Source organism: Mesocricetus auratus, unplaced genomic scaffold (assembly GCF_017639785.1).
Source record: "Mesocricetus auratus isolate SY011 unplaced genomic scaffold, BCM_Maur_2.0 Super-Scaffold_100010, whole genome shotgun sequence".
In the NCBI taxonomy this organism is placed as follows: Eukaryota; Metazoa; Chordata; class Mammalia; order Rodentia; family Cricetidae; genus Mesocricetus; species Mesocricetus auratus.
The window spans coordinates 34,493,539-34,507,932 of record NW_024429194.1 but is presented as its reverse complement, the minus strand read 5'-3'; the positions used below and the strand labels follow the sequence as shown (position 1 = coordinate 34,507,932).

Sequence of the window (14,394 nt, the reverse complement as noted above, 5' to 3'; positions counted from 1 at the left end):
CAGGGGTTCCCTGGCTTTCATCCACCGCAACCCCTGAAACCTCTACCCAACTTCCCTACAGTAGCCCCTTAGGAGCCCTCTTCCTTCACCAACCCACGGTGGCTGCAGCCATGGTGGAGGCCAGGCTCCCGCCATCCCCTACCCTGGCAAAGGGCAAGCAAATGAGAGCAAAGGCTCCATCTTCCTGTCCCCACTTCCTGTTTAGCCCACAACAAAGGCTGCCCATGTTAGCCTCACCCTGCCTCCTCCCTGTCTTCTCTCCTCACAGCTGGGCCAAGGCATGGAATCTATTATTTCACTCTGCCGGCTTCCAGAATCCTAGAATACTGACTTCCCAGGTCCCAGGAGCCAAGGCCCAACCCTGAGAGTTGGCTCCTAGGCCTAATTCCCTTAAATTCTCATCTCTGCCTCATCGACACCAGAACTAAGGGGCTTAGGTCACATGAGCTTGGGACATGAATACACATTTGGGACCCCCTCCCTAGTTACAAGTGGGAGTGTGTGCATACACACAGGCATGTATAAACACACACATGCAATGCTGGCCTTTAGGAACACAGCCCGGACAGCCTGGTAGGACTCGCCCTTACATAGCCCGAATCCCCTCATTCTCTATAGTGGGATCTGCACAGCCCAGGTGGTCCCCAAACCTTAGTTTGCCACAGCCACAAAATGGTTGCCATGGCCTGCACTACTCAGGAACCTTCCTGCTTAACAGGAACAGCAGAATGTGGGCTGGGGCAGAGCCACTTTGCTCACACAGAGTTACTGTGGTCCATAGGCATGTGCTCAGTGATGGAGGCTCTGGGGGCCTGCCAGGGGCTAGCAAGACCGGCTGCCCATGGTGCATGCCAGATGCTGAAGGTAGAAGGCACACCAGAGTCTCCATGTGTGCTGTTACTCAGAAGCAGCCCTGCCTACCTGCACAATGGAGACCAAAACAGAGGGCATCCTGCTGGTCCCAAACAGCTCTGCTCAAAGCAAACAAGCCCCTAACCTCAGAACACCCTCATTTCCAGGAGAGGAAAAGAGGGCGTGTCAGTCCAGAGCGGGAGCTGCTGGGAGAATCTACAGGGAGTCAAGGGAGGAGGTGGCTCTGGACATCTGGAGCCACATCAGACTCTGCCAGCAACTCTAAGCTCCCAGAACTCAGGCTGCCTCTGGCCACAGCCCTCTTCTCTTTCCTCCAACCAGGCCCTGCTCAACTCAGGCCTCTGGGAAGTGTGAGCCAGCCCTAGCCCTGTTTCTGGGCTCCTTCCTGGCAGAAACATCAGAGGGAAGCACACATGACCACAGCTTTTCTAATACTGTTGTGACAAAGGAGCAACTTTCCAAAAGTTCTGGGGGTATGGAGTTGAGTTGAGTTCCCAGGTGAAAGGAAACACATAAGAGCTGCCTTTGGGTCAAGGGTCACCTCCATACTGCCATCACCACCACCACCACATTCTCTGGCAATCTCTTTGCTTTTTCAAGAGTAGCCACTTCCTTGCTTGGGGGCCCTGCACTGGCTTTTGAAAAGGCTGTCTGTTTCCATTGGAGTCACACTCTAGAAGGGGCAGAGAACATTCTCACCCATCCTTTCTTGGCACTGCCTCCCAGGGCCAGAGGACAATAGTGAGGGCTGAGGCTGTTCTGCATGTGTGGTGAGTCACCAGTAGAGGACATAGACCTGCCCAAGGTAGACAGGCACTTGAAAGCAAGTGTAGCTGAGTCATTCAGCTCCCTTCCCTGCCACTGGCAGGATGGCACATGGGAGCATCCTCTGGCCAGAGGCAGGGGAATGGACCAAATGATCTCCAAAGAGCGAGGAGACTGCAGGACTAACTTTCTTCTCACAGAAGAGGAAAGACCCTCACATTCCACTCCCACAAGGCTGACCATTCCCAGAGAATGGTCCATGGCACCAGCAGCCAGTCAGGGCACTTAGTCTTGGAATACAGTGTCTCACTGTTATCCCCCTTGGCAAGCCCATAGCTAACCCAGAGTGCCTGGAGAGCTATGGCCCTCTCTTTAGTCTTTTTCTATGAGAAGGAGCCTGACACAGTAGAGGGGAGAGAAGAGAGCTTCATTGTTCCTCAGCCAAGTGGTGACTCTGGACACCAGCTGACAGCCAGGGCCAGAGAGAGAGAGAGAGACAGAGACAGAGACAGAGACAGACAGACAGAGAGAGAGAGAGAGAGAGAGAGAGAGAGAGAGAGAGACAGAGAGAGAGACAGAGACAGACAGAGACAGAGAGAGAGAGAGAGAGAGAGAGAGAGAGAGAGAGAGAGAGAGAGAATGCACAGCCCTCTCACATCCCACAAACTACAGAACATTAAAAACGGGCCTTCTCCCTGTGCATACCTCCACTAAGAATTTCCTCAGTTCTTTCTCCCCAAGCCTTTGTTTGCTACATGCACACAGGCAGAAGAGCTCTCCTTTCTCTCTCTCTCTCTCTCTCTCTCTCTCTCTCTCTCTCTCTCTCTCTCTCTCTCTCACACACACACACACACACACACAGTGTGTGTCTTAGCCCCCCAGGAAGGGCCACAGGACACTGCAGTGGTGTGATTTTAGTGATCTGGTTGGTCCCTAACTTTCCCTACAGCAGGCTTTAGGGCCAGTGGAAGCTGAGTAGGAAAAGAGAAACCATCAATGGCTCTGGAAGGTTCTCCCCAGCAGCTGCTCAGTACTGAGAAGAGGGATGCTGTGATGGGAAAAAGGTAGCCTTTCAACTCATAATGCACAGGCACTTAGTCCTGTGTCAGCCTCTAATGACTATTTTACCTGGGACTGGCTGGCACCTATCTTCCCCACCGCCTTATGAAGACAGATGGTTCCCACAGCCTGAGAGCTGCCACATACACCTAGGAGCAGTGTTGAGTCAGCCTCTGCCCTCACTGCCCCCAAGACAACGCTGTACCTAGGGGAACAGTTCTCTGTCCAAAGTACCCTATGGGTTTAGACCTAATAACATGCATGTGCATATACATCTGTATAGAGAGATCTATATATAAACACACACACACACACACACACACACACACACACCACTTTGGCAAAGCACTGCCACCCTTTCAGAGTCACATAAATATATACCCAAAGTCACACAGTGACACCACAGGCATCAACACAGACCTTTCCCACGGGCCCAGATACTGGTCTCCCCCACCCCCACAGACCCAACTCTTCTTTCCAGTCTTCCGATTTCCAAAAGACTGGATTCCTCAGCTCCAGGTGGTAGGACTGGGTGTCCGGCCGCATGCCCAGCTCTCCAGAAGTAAGGGGATCCAGGATGGAAGCCACCTGCTGGGCCAGGGTACTAGAAAGCCACACGCGATCACACTAGCAGCTCCAGGGCAAGCCATGCCAGCTCCCCTCGGGACAGGTCCGCTGTCCCATAACCTGAATAGACCCTGGTCCCAGCTTAATACTACATTCCCCACTGCTGGGCCAAGAAAAAGGCAGACGGAGAAGAAAGGAGAGGGAAGGGACAGCCTGGTAGGACCACCTCCTGCATATCAGTGGACTAGGACAGAAGAGTCCATGGGGCATCAGATGCTGCATTGCCATAAGGAGCAGAGGACCCCTTGCCTGGAGCTGTGTAAGGCTGTGGCATTGGAGGAGCCTGGGTACATGGCCTCCTCCCTGATACTGGCCTTCAGGCAGGAGTAAGTAAACAGAGGATGAGAGCCTAGCAGCCTGCCTGACCTAGAGGCTGCACGTCCCAGAGCTGACATAGTCCTAGAATAAACTAACAGGAGGTTGATGCAGGACCAGCACATCCGCGGCATGTTGCAGCACCATGCCACATATGCAAGGCAGGGCTTTCAGACTGGGGACATGGGTTCCGAGCAGTGGAGGCTCTAGACAGGCACAGGCGGGGTGCAGGCCACGGATCCTAGCATCAGAGGGGCATTGTGCAGCAGGGACTGGGCCATCTCCTCCTGGGTGACATGTGATGGTCCCAGAGAAAACACAGCCTGGCTCCTCCAAGTCTTGGCCCTGAAACTCAAACCATCTCAGCTGGGGTGCCTGAGGATAAGCGACTGGGACCCTCATTGGGCACCTCACTGGAAAGACCAGCATCTCCACAGGACATTCTGAAAGTTCCCATAATTACTTCGGACCCCGTGCCCAGCAGGCAAGGCCAAGCTAAAAGCATCGGGCCTGCAGCCAAGCAGAAGGGAGGGAGAGCCTAGGAGAGGGGGGAGGGAGTGAGAGCTAAGAAAGAAGGGAGAGGGAAGAGGATGAGAATAGGACAGCAGAAGCCACTTATAGGAGAGGGGTAGGGGAGGCAGAAGAGAAAGGATGGCGAGAAAGGTATGGAAGGCGTCTCACGGGAAAGAGGATGAGAGGGAAGCTGGGAGCTGCAGCAGGAACCCACCAGAGACGGAGGCAGATCGGAGCCGGTGGGGAGGCGAGGGTCGGAAGCTGCCACTCTGCCTCAGGCCCTGCAGCCTGGCATTGTACACTGTCCCCCCACACCCCAGGGGAGCCGGCAGGAAGGGGATGCACCAGGCACAGAAAGCACCCCACCGATGCCACGGGGGACACAGAACACATTGAGAATGCAGGGGACAAGGCATTAAACAACAAGAAACAGAACAAAAACAAAGAAAAAATCAGGGTTAGTCGTTGTTCTGACTCCAGGATAGGGCCACACACTGGAGGGAGGCGGGCTGGGAGGGAGACAAAAAGACAGGGTGGTCCAGGGTCTCTGCCCCTCTGAAGGGCAGGTGGCTTTCCCGTCTAACCCCAGTAGCAGCCTGGGGACGTCAGTTTGCCTGCCTCCACAGTCAGCCTAGGCCATCCAAGAGCCCCCTTTGCTCTCAAGGTCACCACCCCCTTCTGAACCCGGGATGTTCTACCAGTCTGAGACCCAAGGTCACACCCCTTGCATCCCTTAGCTTGGTATAATTGTCACACTAGCCTGAGCAACCCTCTCCTCCTGCAGCCACTGGGGACTAGTGGAGGCCTTGGGATAAACCTACGGGATGCTGGAGAAGGCCCTGCTGCATCTCTTTGTCCTCACCCTCCCTGATTAGCAAGCTGCCTCTGTGTCTCAGGGCCTGCACCAGAGGCTGGCACTTCCCATGTGCCATCCATCGGGCCCACACCTGCTTCACAGCTCCCAGTCTTGCTAAACTCCAGCCTCTTCCCTTAGTCACTGACTGCTAGAATGTGACCTTCTCAGAAGCCTCGCAGGCATTTTACACCGAACTCCCTCTAAGTCAGCTCCTCCCTAGTCCTCACGTCATCCAGGAACACCTCTATTATTTAGTTGTTCGGGACAAGTGCCTAACTTTGTTCTTTTCTTACATTCCACATCTAGTTGATTTGTAAATCTTCCTGGCTGAACCTCCCAAACAGTCTGCCATTTTCCTCCCATCTCCGCACTTGCACGCCGATCGATAGCAGCAGCATCTGAAAGGACCTCCCTCCTCCCATCTTGGCCATACAGATACTTTTAGAAGCCGGGTGATGTCACTGTTTGGACCAAATCCTTTCTAAGGCTTCTCAGAACACACACACCAAAACTCCCAAGTTCTTAGGATCACCTGCCAGACCAAATTTAAGCTGGCTCCATTCCCATTACCTCTTAGACCTCATGTGGGTCACTCTGCTCCAGCCATTCCAAGCACACTCCTGCCTCAGGGGCTTTGCACAGACCACTCCAGATAATTCGGTCCTTGGCTGCCCAGTGAAGTCTTTCCTGACTGTGCCAAGCACCCTCTCATCTTCCACTCCCCTGCTGGCACATCTCTGCCTTATCTCTAAGGCATTTAACCTTCCACCTAAAATATTATAACATTTCAGCGGCCAATTCTGCCATGAGGGTAAAGGTTTTATTAGTTGTCAACATTTTCCCAGCTCCTAGACTACCAAACAGCCCAGACTAAAGCTCATATTGAACAATGAACCGAATGGGCCTTGAACTCAGCCTGGTATGCAGAATGAACTATCAAAGCTGTTTCTCAATCCAAACCCTAAAGCTGGCCACCAGAACGCCACTCCATTTTTCTCCAGCCTCCTCAGTTTTATGGAGTATCTGAACTCTCAGATGAGCCACAATGCTCAAGAGGTCCCCGGGCCCCTTTTCTGTCCATCACTTCCTTTCTTTCCTCTTTCTTCCTTCTCTTTCCATCTCTACCTCAAAAACGTGAGCACAACACTTAACCATTACAGTTTCCAATGCTCTGTTCCCCACCTCAACAACCACTCTGTCCCCTTTTATCATAAAACCACTCCAAAGAGTAGTTGGCAAGCTGTCCTCACTCCTCTTCCACGCCGTCCCCAATCGCTCAGGGTCTGGCTTCTGTCACCAGCACTCAACTGAAAAGATGCCTTTGAAGATCCCCAGTCTACCTCATTGGCCAGCAGGATGGGTTTCTCTCCCCACCCCCAACCCCATAATCCCACCATTTCTCCTTCAACTCCTTTCCCAACTTGACTTTGAATGACACACTGCACCAGGCTCCTGTCACCACTCTGAGCACTCATACTGAGATCCTGCTATGTCTTTGTGTCCCTTGTGGCCATTTTCCTGAGTTTTCTCTCTTCTACATGCCTATGACACAGGCCCCCTCCAAGTTCACAGCATTAACCTCCACAGTTAAGAGAAGATTCTAGAATCTATAGCATTTCAAACCATATACCTCTATACCTAGAGAGCCTCCATCACCTTAGCAGAATCTACAACTCCATCTCCTATCACGTCAGCCTCCTTTCTCTCACCCTCTGTTAAGGAGGCTACACTCTTATGTTCACAAATCCTTAGACCAGTAGTTCTCAACCTTCCTGAGGCTGCAACACTCTAAAATAGTCCCTCATGTTGTGGTGACCCCCCAACCATAAAATTATTTTCATTGCTACCTCATAACTACAATTTTGCTATTGCTATGAACTGTAATTAAATATGTGATGTGTAGGATATCTGATATGCAAGCCCTGTGAAAGGGCTGTTCAACCCCCAAAGGGGTCACAACCCACAGTTTGAGACTGCCTTAGGCCATCTTGAATATACCCCTTCTCAATGGTCCATTTGTAAGTGCATTGGTTCTGCTCCCTTAGTTCTCATGGCATCACCTAGTCTCTTCCATAACTACAGTCAGTGGTCTAATCCAGGGCTCCATCACCAGGTCTATCTGATAAGCACCGGCATCTTCCGGGCCAAGGCACTGCTGCTTTGCTGCCATTCTGCTAGGACCTACCAGACACACTTCCAGAAATACCACTGACCATGGATTGTTCTCCAGACTAAACCACCTAATGATTTCTTCCATCACTGCTCAGCACATCCAATCATCTCAGTTTGAGATTTGAGACCATTCTGACACAGGGTGGCAGCTTCCCTTTGTGCTCCATAGCCACTCACTGCTCTGTGAACATGACGTATGCCCTACTAGAACCCACTCTACCCAGGAACCTCACTCACCTCCGAAACCACTGTACTCATCACGGCTGAACTGCATACTGAGTCCCATCACCACCACCTTCCAACATCTCTAGACAGTAATGACCTCTCCATTTCTCCCTCATGGAATTGTTTCCACGGCTCTTAATACAGATATCTTCATCCTAAAATTCTAGCTCTCTCCTACACCTGACTCCTTAAGGATAAGATACTCATCTGTCATCTGATAAGGGCTGAAACCTCCACCTCTAGAAGCATCAGACATAGATCCAACCAATCACAGAGTCAGTAGCACGAGATACCTCTCATGGACAGATGCCCCTCTCCCTGCCCCACAACTCAGACTCTTATTTCCTTTTCTCTTCTCATTGCATCTGGCTGGAATATCCAATCCAATATTAGATGACAGTGGTGACAATGGATGTCTATCTTTATATTACACTATAGGTTTCTAGTTAAAGAAACTACCACTACATTATCAGAGCTTAACACTGAAACAAGACAGGGGGTGGGTGGGTCCAAATGGAATGAATTAGGACATAGCACTGGGGTGCGGAGACCAGCCAAGGAGGAAAATGAACACTGGAGGGGTGAACTAGGAGAGACACCAAGTCAAGGGAGCCTCTTCCACAGATCTGGGCTTCCCAGGTAACTCAGTGGAGCCTTACACTCCAGCCTTTTGCAACAGAATGTAAAATAAGCAGGGAGTGGCAGTGCTGGAAGTCTATTAGCCCTGGATCCCAGGATGCTCTACACATTGAATCTTCTTGTGTCTTTCCCTGCATAAGCCACAAAAAGGATGCTAAGGATACTGTGAAAGCAGAACCTTCCAACATAAGAAATTCTGTTCCTGACAGAGCATGGGCCAGACAGGGAATCTTATAGGCCTGGTGACCAGATAAAACTGTCCCCTCTGAAGCTCATCTTATTTCCTAGTTGAGCCGCTTGTATTTGATGGAGAGGAAACAGAGACATGGTGCCAACAATACTCTTATTCTTCCCTGTGACTTCATGGCAGCCAACACCTGAGTGGCTACAGAACACAGAAGTTGACAGAGAAACCTTTGGAAGCTGGGAGGAGAGAGAACCTGAATGGAGGGAGACCTGTTCCGTGGCCCTCCTCCCAGGCCATTAGCAAGCTATAGGACAAGGTTCCAGAAGGGGAAGAAAATTTATCTGCCCCATTCATCTAGAAGCCTCCTGGATCTGCTCATCATTACACTGGGGGTCACTGCTCTTCAGCACCCTGCCACCACTCGATAAAACACTGGGAGGAGACTGATACACTGGGGGAGCTTAGGGGGCCTGTCCTCCTTCCGAAGGAAAGCTGCGAGGGGACAGTTCCAACTGACAGAGTGACCAAGAGCTTGGCCATAGTCAGGTGCCCCATCTGAACCACCACACTGAGTATTTTGCACCAGAGTCACAGAGCTACATACAAGACCAGAGCCTTGAGGCTCAGGTAAAACAGAGATAGCAGTCTGGAAAGGACAGTCCTCCAGGGAGCCAAGGCCCCAACAGCCACACTTCCATTTTGTTGTTGTTGTTGTTGTTTTCATTTTTCCAGACAGGGTTTCTCTGTGTAACAGCCGGTGTTGTCCTAGAAATGTAGACTAGGCTGCTCTCAAACTCACAGATACCTGCCTGTGCCCCCCTAGAGAGCTGGGATTAAAAGCATTTGCCACCACTGCCCAGCAAATGGTCACTTTTTATGGTGTAAATACTTCTATTATGGCCCACTGTAATCTCCCACAGAATAGAACCAAGGGTGGGGGGAGTCTCTAAAGTTCAGGAGCAGGGTGTCCCTACCCCCATCCCAGCCTTGGGGCCAACCTAGGAGCCAATGGTCAGCTGAACTGCCTCCCCAACCTACATCCATCCTTCCCAGGGAGGGCGTCTCCTCCTGCCTTGCAGCTGGCATGGTGACTCAGCTGCCCCTAAATTTAGGAAAAGGAGTGGCGGGCATAGCCGGCTGCCTGCCTTCCTCTTCTCCCCAAGATACCCCACCCTGTCAGCAGAGGGACTGGGCACAAGACTCAGCTCACCACCACAGTCCCTGGGCTACTCCTATCTGGGCTTTACCTCACAACCAAGGCAACCATTTTGCTGGGTGCAGGATTTCCCACCCACTTTGATTGCCAGGAGAAGCATCACAAACTGGGGCTGTGGGCTAGGGTATCTCATGCTTATCCCTCCCAACATGGCTCCTGACCCTGGCCCTTTCCTCCCAACAGTTACTCTACAGATCTCTCTCTTGAGTCACCCATACAGAGTAGGTCAAAGCAAGAACAGAACAGCTGAACTAGGAAGACCTTAGCCTCACAAGCCTCATTAATAAGTCACTATCATGGTGAACATCAGACAGTCCTACTGTTTCAGGGTACTTTCACAGTCCTCCTGGGATGAACTCAGAGGGAAATAGCATCTAGACGACATCTAAAATCCTCCCTCTAGCCTTCTACTACTGTCCCAAGGCCCTGGAACATTGCTACCGTGAACACTGTAGCAGCTGCAGAGTCGCCTCTCTGCCTGAAGCATCTATCCCCTAAGGTTCCAGAAAGCCTTCCCTGGTTGACTTTGTATTGGGACCTTGGTTCTGTTCTGCCACTGCACAATTTGTCCTCCATTAGAGCTATCTATGTACATATTCCCTGACCAAACTGCAAACTCCCTAAAGACAGGCATGGATAAACACTGATCTTTGAGTCCCAAATGCCTGGCTTAGTGCCTAATAGATGGTCCATCTATACAGGAAGGGATGGCTGAATGAACATTCCCAAGACCTCCCCAGGCTGAAACAGTGCTGTCAAAGGCCCCTAACCTATGTTGTACCCACCTCTCCCCCAACAGACCACAGAGACCAAACAGGGGAGGGGATGGGGAAATAGGGAGAGGTTTCCCAGGTCTCGTGGTCTCCAAGGCTGTTACCTGCTACCCGGTGGGCTACCAGCCCTTCCAGGTTCAGCGGCTCTTCCTCTGGAGTTCGGGAGGGGTCTGAAGTAGTTTCCTTTGGTGGGAGCTGAGGCTGAGTGATGAGACCAGGGAGAGAGGCCGGAGGCTCCTGAGGACCCGCAGAGCTATGAGGGCTTGGAAGGAAGGTGGAAGAGGCTGGACTCTTTGGACGGAAACTTTGGTTGGATCCAGCTGGATGAAGCTGATAATCGTAAGGTGAATAAGACCTGCCAGAAGAGACCAGCTCCGGGGTTCCCAGGGAATGCCCGCTAGGGATATAGCCAGATCGGGACTGGGTCAGTGGGTGGGACTGGCGGGAAGAGCCCAAGAGGGGCTGGGAAGCAAGTGGGGAAGCCCCTGGCCAGGCCCCAGGGACACTCTGGGACTTATGAAGAGGGGCAGCCGCTGAAGCAGGCTCCAGGTCCAGCATCAACATATTGAGGGCTTCAATGGACTGCTCGATCTCCTGCTGGGAGGCTGCCCTTGGGAACTCTGGGAGAGCAGGTATGGGGGTTTCTGCTGATAGCTGGGGGCTAGGCCTGCTGCTGGCAAGACTCTGCAGTGGGATTCTTTCCTGCTGGCGAGGAGGTGGGTGAGGCTGCTGCTGCTGCCATGAATTCAGCCCCCTCTGCACAGCCTCTCGGCTGCTGCCCCCACGGGCTGGAGCTTGGGGCAGCTGGGGCTCCACATCTGGAAAGGACTGAGATCGGAAAAGGCCACTGGGGTCATAGCCACAGTGGGCACCAGTCACTTGTTGTGACCAGGATGGGTGGGGTCCCTCACGCTGGTAGCCAGCTAAACCCTCTTGAGCAGAGTAAGAGGGCCGAATGGGGGCTGAGTGACTGCTGTGGACAGGCAGCATCCGGTTGGCAGACTCATAAGGGTAGCCTCCACCATTGAGCATAGTTTCTGTGGAATAGGGTTTGTCCAGACCATTGGTCAGTGGGGACATGGTCTCTGGGTATCCGCTTTCGCTGGTATTGGTGACCCCATCCAGGGAGGACAGCGTGCCCATGCTGCCCACACTCTGCCCATCCTGGATAGGCAGCTCATCATCCAGAATGTCCGTCTCCCGCTCTGATGCCAGAGCTCCACCGTTGACGTGAACCTGGGCTGGGACGATGTGGCGGCCAGGGGAGGACAGAGTTGGAGCCCCAGCTGGACGGGACCTGAGTTGCTGAGCCCGGTACATGGCGCCTTGCTTCTCTCTGTCTACACCAAAGCCACTCAGCAGGCGATCGAGCTCCTTCTTCTCCTGAGGACTCAGGGCAGCAGGAGCAGTGGCAGCTGCAGAAACAGGCTCATCGGTCTTGTCTGTCTTGGTGGAGGCTGTGGAGTTGCCAGAGTCGCTGCTCACAGACAGTGTGTGTTCCACGTGGTTGGGAGTGGCTGACAGGGCAGGCCGCACAGTAGTGACAGGCCCCGAGCTGCCATTCAGGGAATCCTTCTTCTTCACCTTGGCGTACAGGCTCCCATCCAGTGGCCCTTGAGTGTGACCCACCACTTCTGCAAGGACAGCAGGAGAGATAGCAGGCAGCAGAAGTCAGCAAAAGGCAGTCACATTCATCAGTGATATCCCCTCCAAAAGGAGCTAAAGGTTCCCCTGAACCCCAACCTCTTCTCACACACCAGCCCCCCTGACCAAGCCCTTGAGGGAAAGAGCCCCCAGCTGCACTCAGCTGCAAGCGAGATACAGTGTAAGATGTTCAGACTGGGCCAGGCCAGTGTCTAGCTGTGGTACATCACCAGCTTCCAAACCAGAGAGGCACGAATTACTCCATGGGCCTCAGCAACCTTCTTTTAATATGAAAGCTAGGGAGATGGCTCAACGGGGAAAGCACTTTCTGCACAAGAATGAGGAGCTGAGTCCAATCCTCAACACTCACATAAAACAAACAAACAAACCCAAATAGACAAATCCCTGGGTCAAGCAGTTTAGCTAAACTGAATGGGCAAGCCACAGTTCCAGTGAAAGACATCGTTTCAAATAGTAAGGTAGAGAAAGATTGAGGGGAGGAAGACACACTCAGTGTTGACCTCTGGCCTCCATTAACACACACACACACACTAAAATGAAATGAAGACAGTAACAGAATCATGTTGAATTGTATAAGACAACCCCTATTCACTGAACTCAACACTTCCGCTGATATCATGGTAACATGGATGCACTGGGGCCCATGACCTCTGTTACCATGAACACCATTAATTACTGAAAGGGGACGTCCTGAGCCTACTCAGCCCCTATAGTACCCACTTCAGGAAGTTTCCTCTCCTTTCATTCCTAGGAGTCCTACCCTGGGCTAGAGGCAGCAGGGCCAGGAGAAGAGGCATTACCTCAAACACAAACACAGGAGTTTTAAGTATGGAGGCCCAGTCCTTCCCTAAAGACAGTCTTCAAGCAGGGGAGCCAAGGACAGTCCCAGAGGGGGCATGTAGGATATAGAGGTATAAATATATAGGCCCAAGCATTCCCTTCATAGAGGGGATCTGGACAGTCCCAGGGGGACTGGGCAGGATCCAGGCATGCTCCATGTTGGGCTGGGCAAGGAGGCTGAAATCAAAGTTAAAGCTAAGACAAACCAGCCCTAGCCTTTCACAGTATAGCTTAGCTCAATACAAAGAATTTGCCAGAACAGTTCAGACAATGTCATTCTTCCCTCCCACTGTCACATTTCCAGAAGTTTCTCCATATTTCTCCCAGAGCACTGTTCCATCCTTGTGGACCCCTAGTCCATCACCAGCTGGTTTAACTCAGAACACACAGGGCTCTAAGGAAGGGAAGGCAAGGCAGGCTGGGACTGCAGGAGGCTCCCCCAAACCTGCACTCAGATCCCTACAGCTCCCTGAATGGGAAGGTTGGACACCGGTGCTCTCGCAGTCCCCTTGCCAAGGGCAAGGGAGAGTATATGCGGTGCTAGGGCCAGGCCAAAGCAGTAGTGAAAACATCTTAGGTATGTATTAGGGGTGTCCTTTTGTCTGCAGACAGCGCTGGGGACCCCCCAAGAGCAACACTTTCTCTGATAGGAAAAAGTGAGTGCTGGGTGGCTTGGGGCCAGAGAACTGACTCAGAAACAAGGGCTGTCCCGCCCCTGCCCAGGCGGTTCAATGACTTCACACCCTAAGGAGTCAGCAGCCCAGCTCCAGTCCTCCCATCCCCCACCCCACACACATACCTCCTCTCCTGACTCTCCAATCCAGACCCTGGGTATCAGGGGGAAAGACACTTTCCAAAGGCTGCACCCACTCCAGCCAGGACCCGCCAGTGATACACAAAGCAGGACACAAGAGCCATGAAAAATACACATGCCACGGAAAGCAGTCAGTCAGACACACCAAGATGTGTCCACACAGAGGGCAGAGAAGCACAGTGGGAAGGCAGGGTCTGTTTACATGTCCAAACACCAGTGGCTGCTAGAATGCAGGACCCCAGACATGTTCCTAGGTACTTCACACACGCAGCATTGCAAGACCTGTTATTGCGCTTCCAGGAAAGATGGAGAAACAGAGGCACAGATAAGCAAAGGAATCCATTTTCAAATATGTGGTATCTGTGAAAGCTCTCAGTGAGAACTAATTTACTTTAAAGACCAAGAAATCTGGATTCCACAACTTTTTTCTTACATTACTTACATACATGCACGAGACGAGAGAGGAGAGAGAGAGAGAGAGAGAGAGAGAGAGAGAGAGAGAGAGAGAGAGAGAGAGAGAGAGAGACAGAGAGACAGAGAGAGAGAGAGAGAGAGAGAATAAACACACACAAAAGGCAGGAATAATCCAAAATAAATATTTAAACTTAAAGCCGCAAACACTTCAAAAAGTACAAATGATCTTGCTACATTCAAGAATTATCCCTCAGGCCCAAAGCAAGCCACTGAAAACAAACCCTCATACAGAAGATTATGGCCCAAAACAAGTGATCATACGACCACAAAACAGGAATGCCTCCAGCAGTGCTCCTGTGTGAGAGAGGGCCCACACGTCACAGGCCACCACATGTCACTCAAGAGCTCTCAGAGATGCTGGCCAGACAATACACTCCAAAC

General features: G+C 52.0%; 1 protein-coding gene across 17 annotated transcripts in view; it reads right to left on the bottom strand.

The window, feature by feature from the left end:
* Window positions 1-14,394, bottom strand: part of Tns1 (tensin 1) — a 217,469-nt gene that overhangs the window by 33,314 nt on the left and 169,761 nt on the right. For 14 of the 17 annotated variants that reach the window (XM_040753344.1, XM_040753347.1, XM_040753343.1 and 11 more), the window contains 2 exons: window positions 10,325-11,854; window positions 4,367-4,453 (listed from right to left, as the gene is read on the bottom strand). In XM_040753344.1, coding sequence (XP_040609278.1) covers window positions 4,367-4,453; window positions 10,325-11,854 — 1,617 coding nt within the window. The remainder of the gene's footprint in view (window positions 1-4,366; window positions 4,454-10,324; window positions 11,855-14,394) is intronic. The other 3 variants (XM_040753346.1, XM_040753348.1, XM_040753345.1) reach the window with 1 other exon arrangement.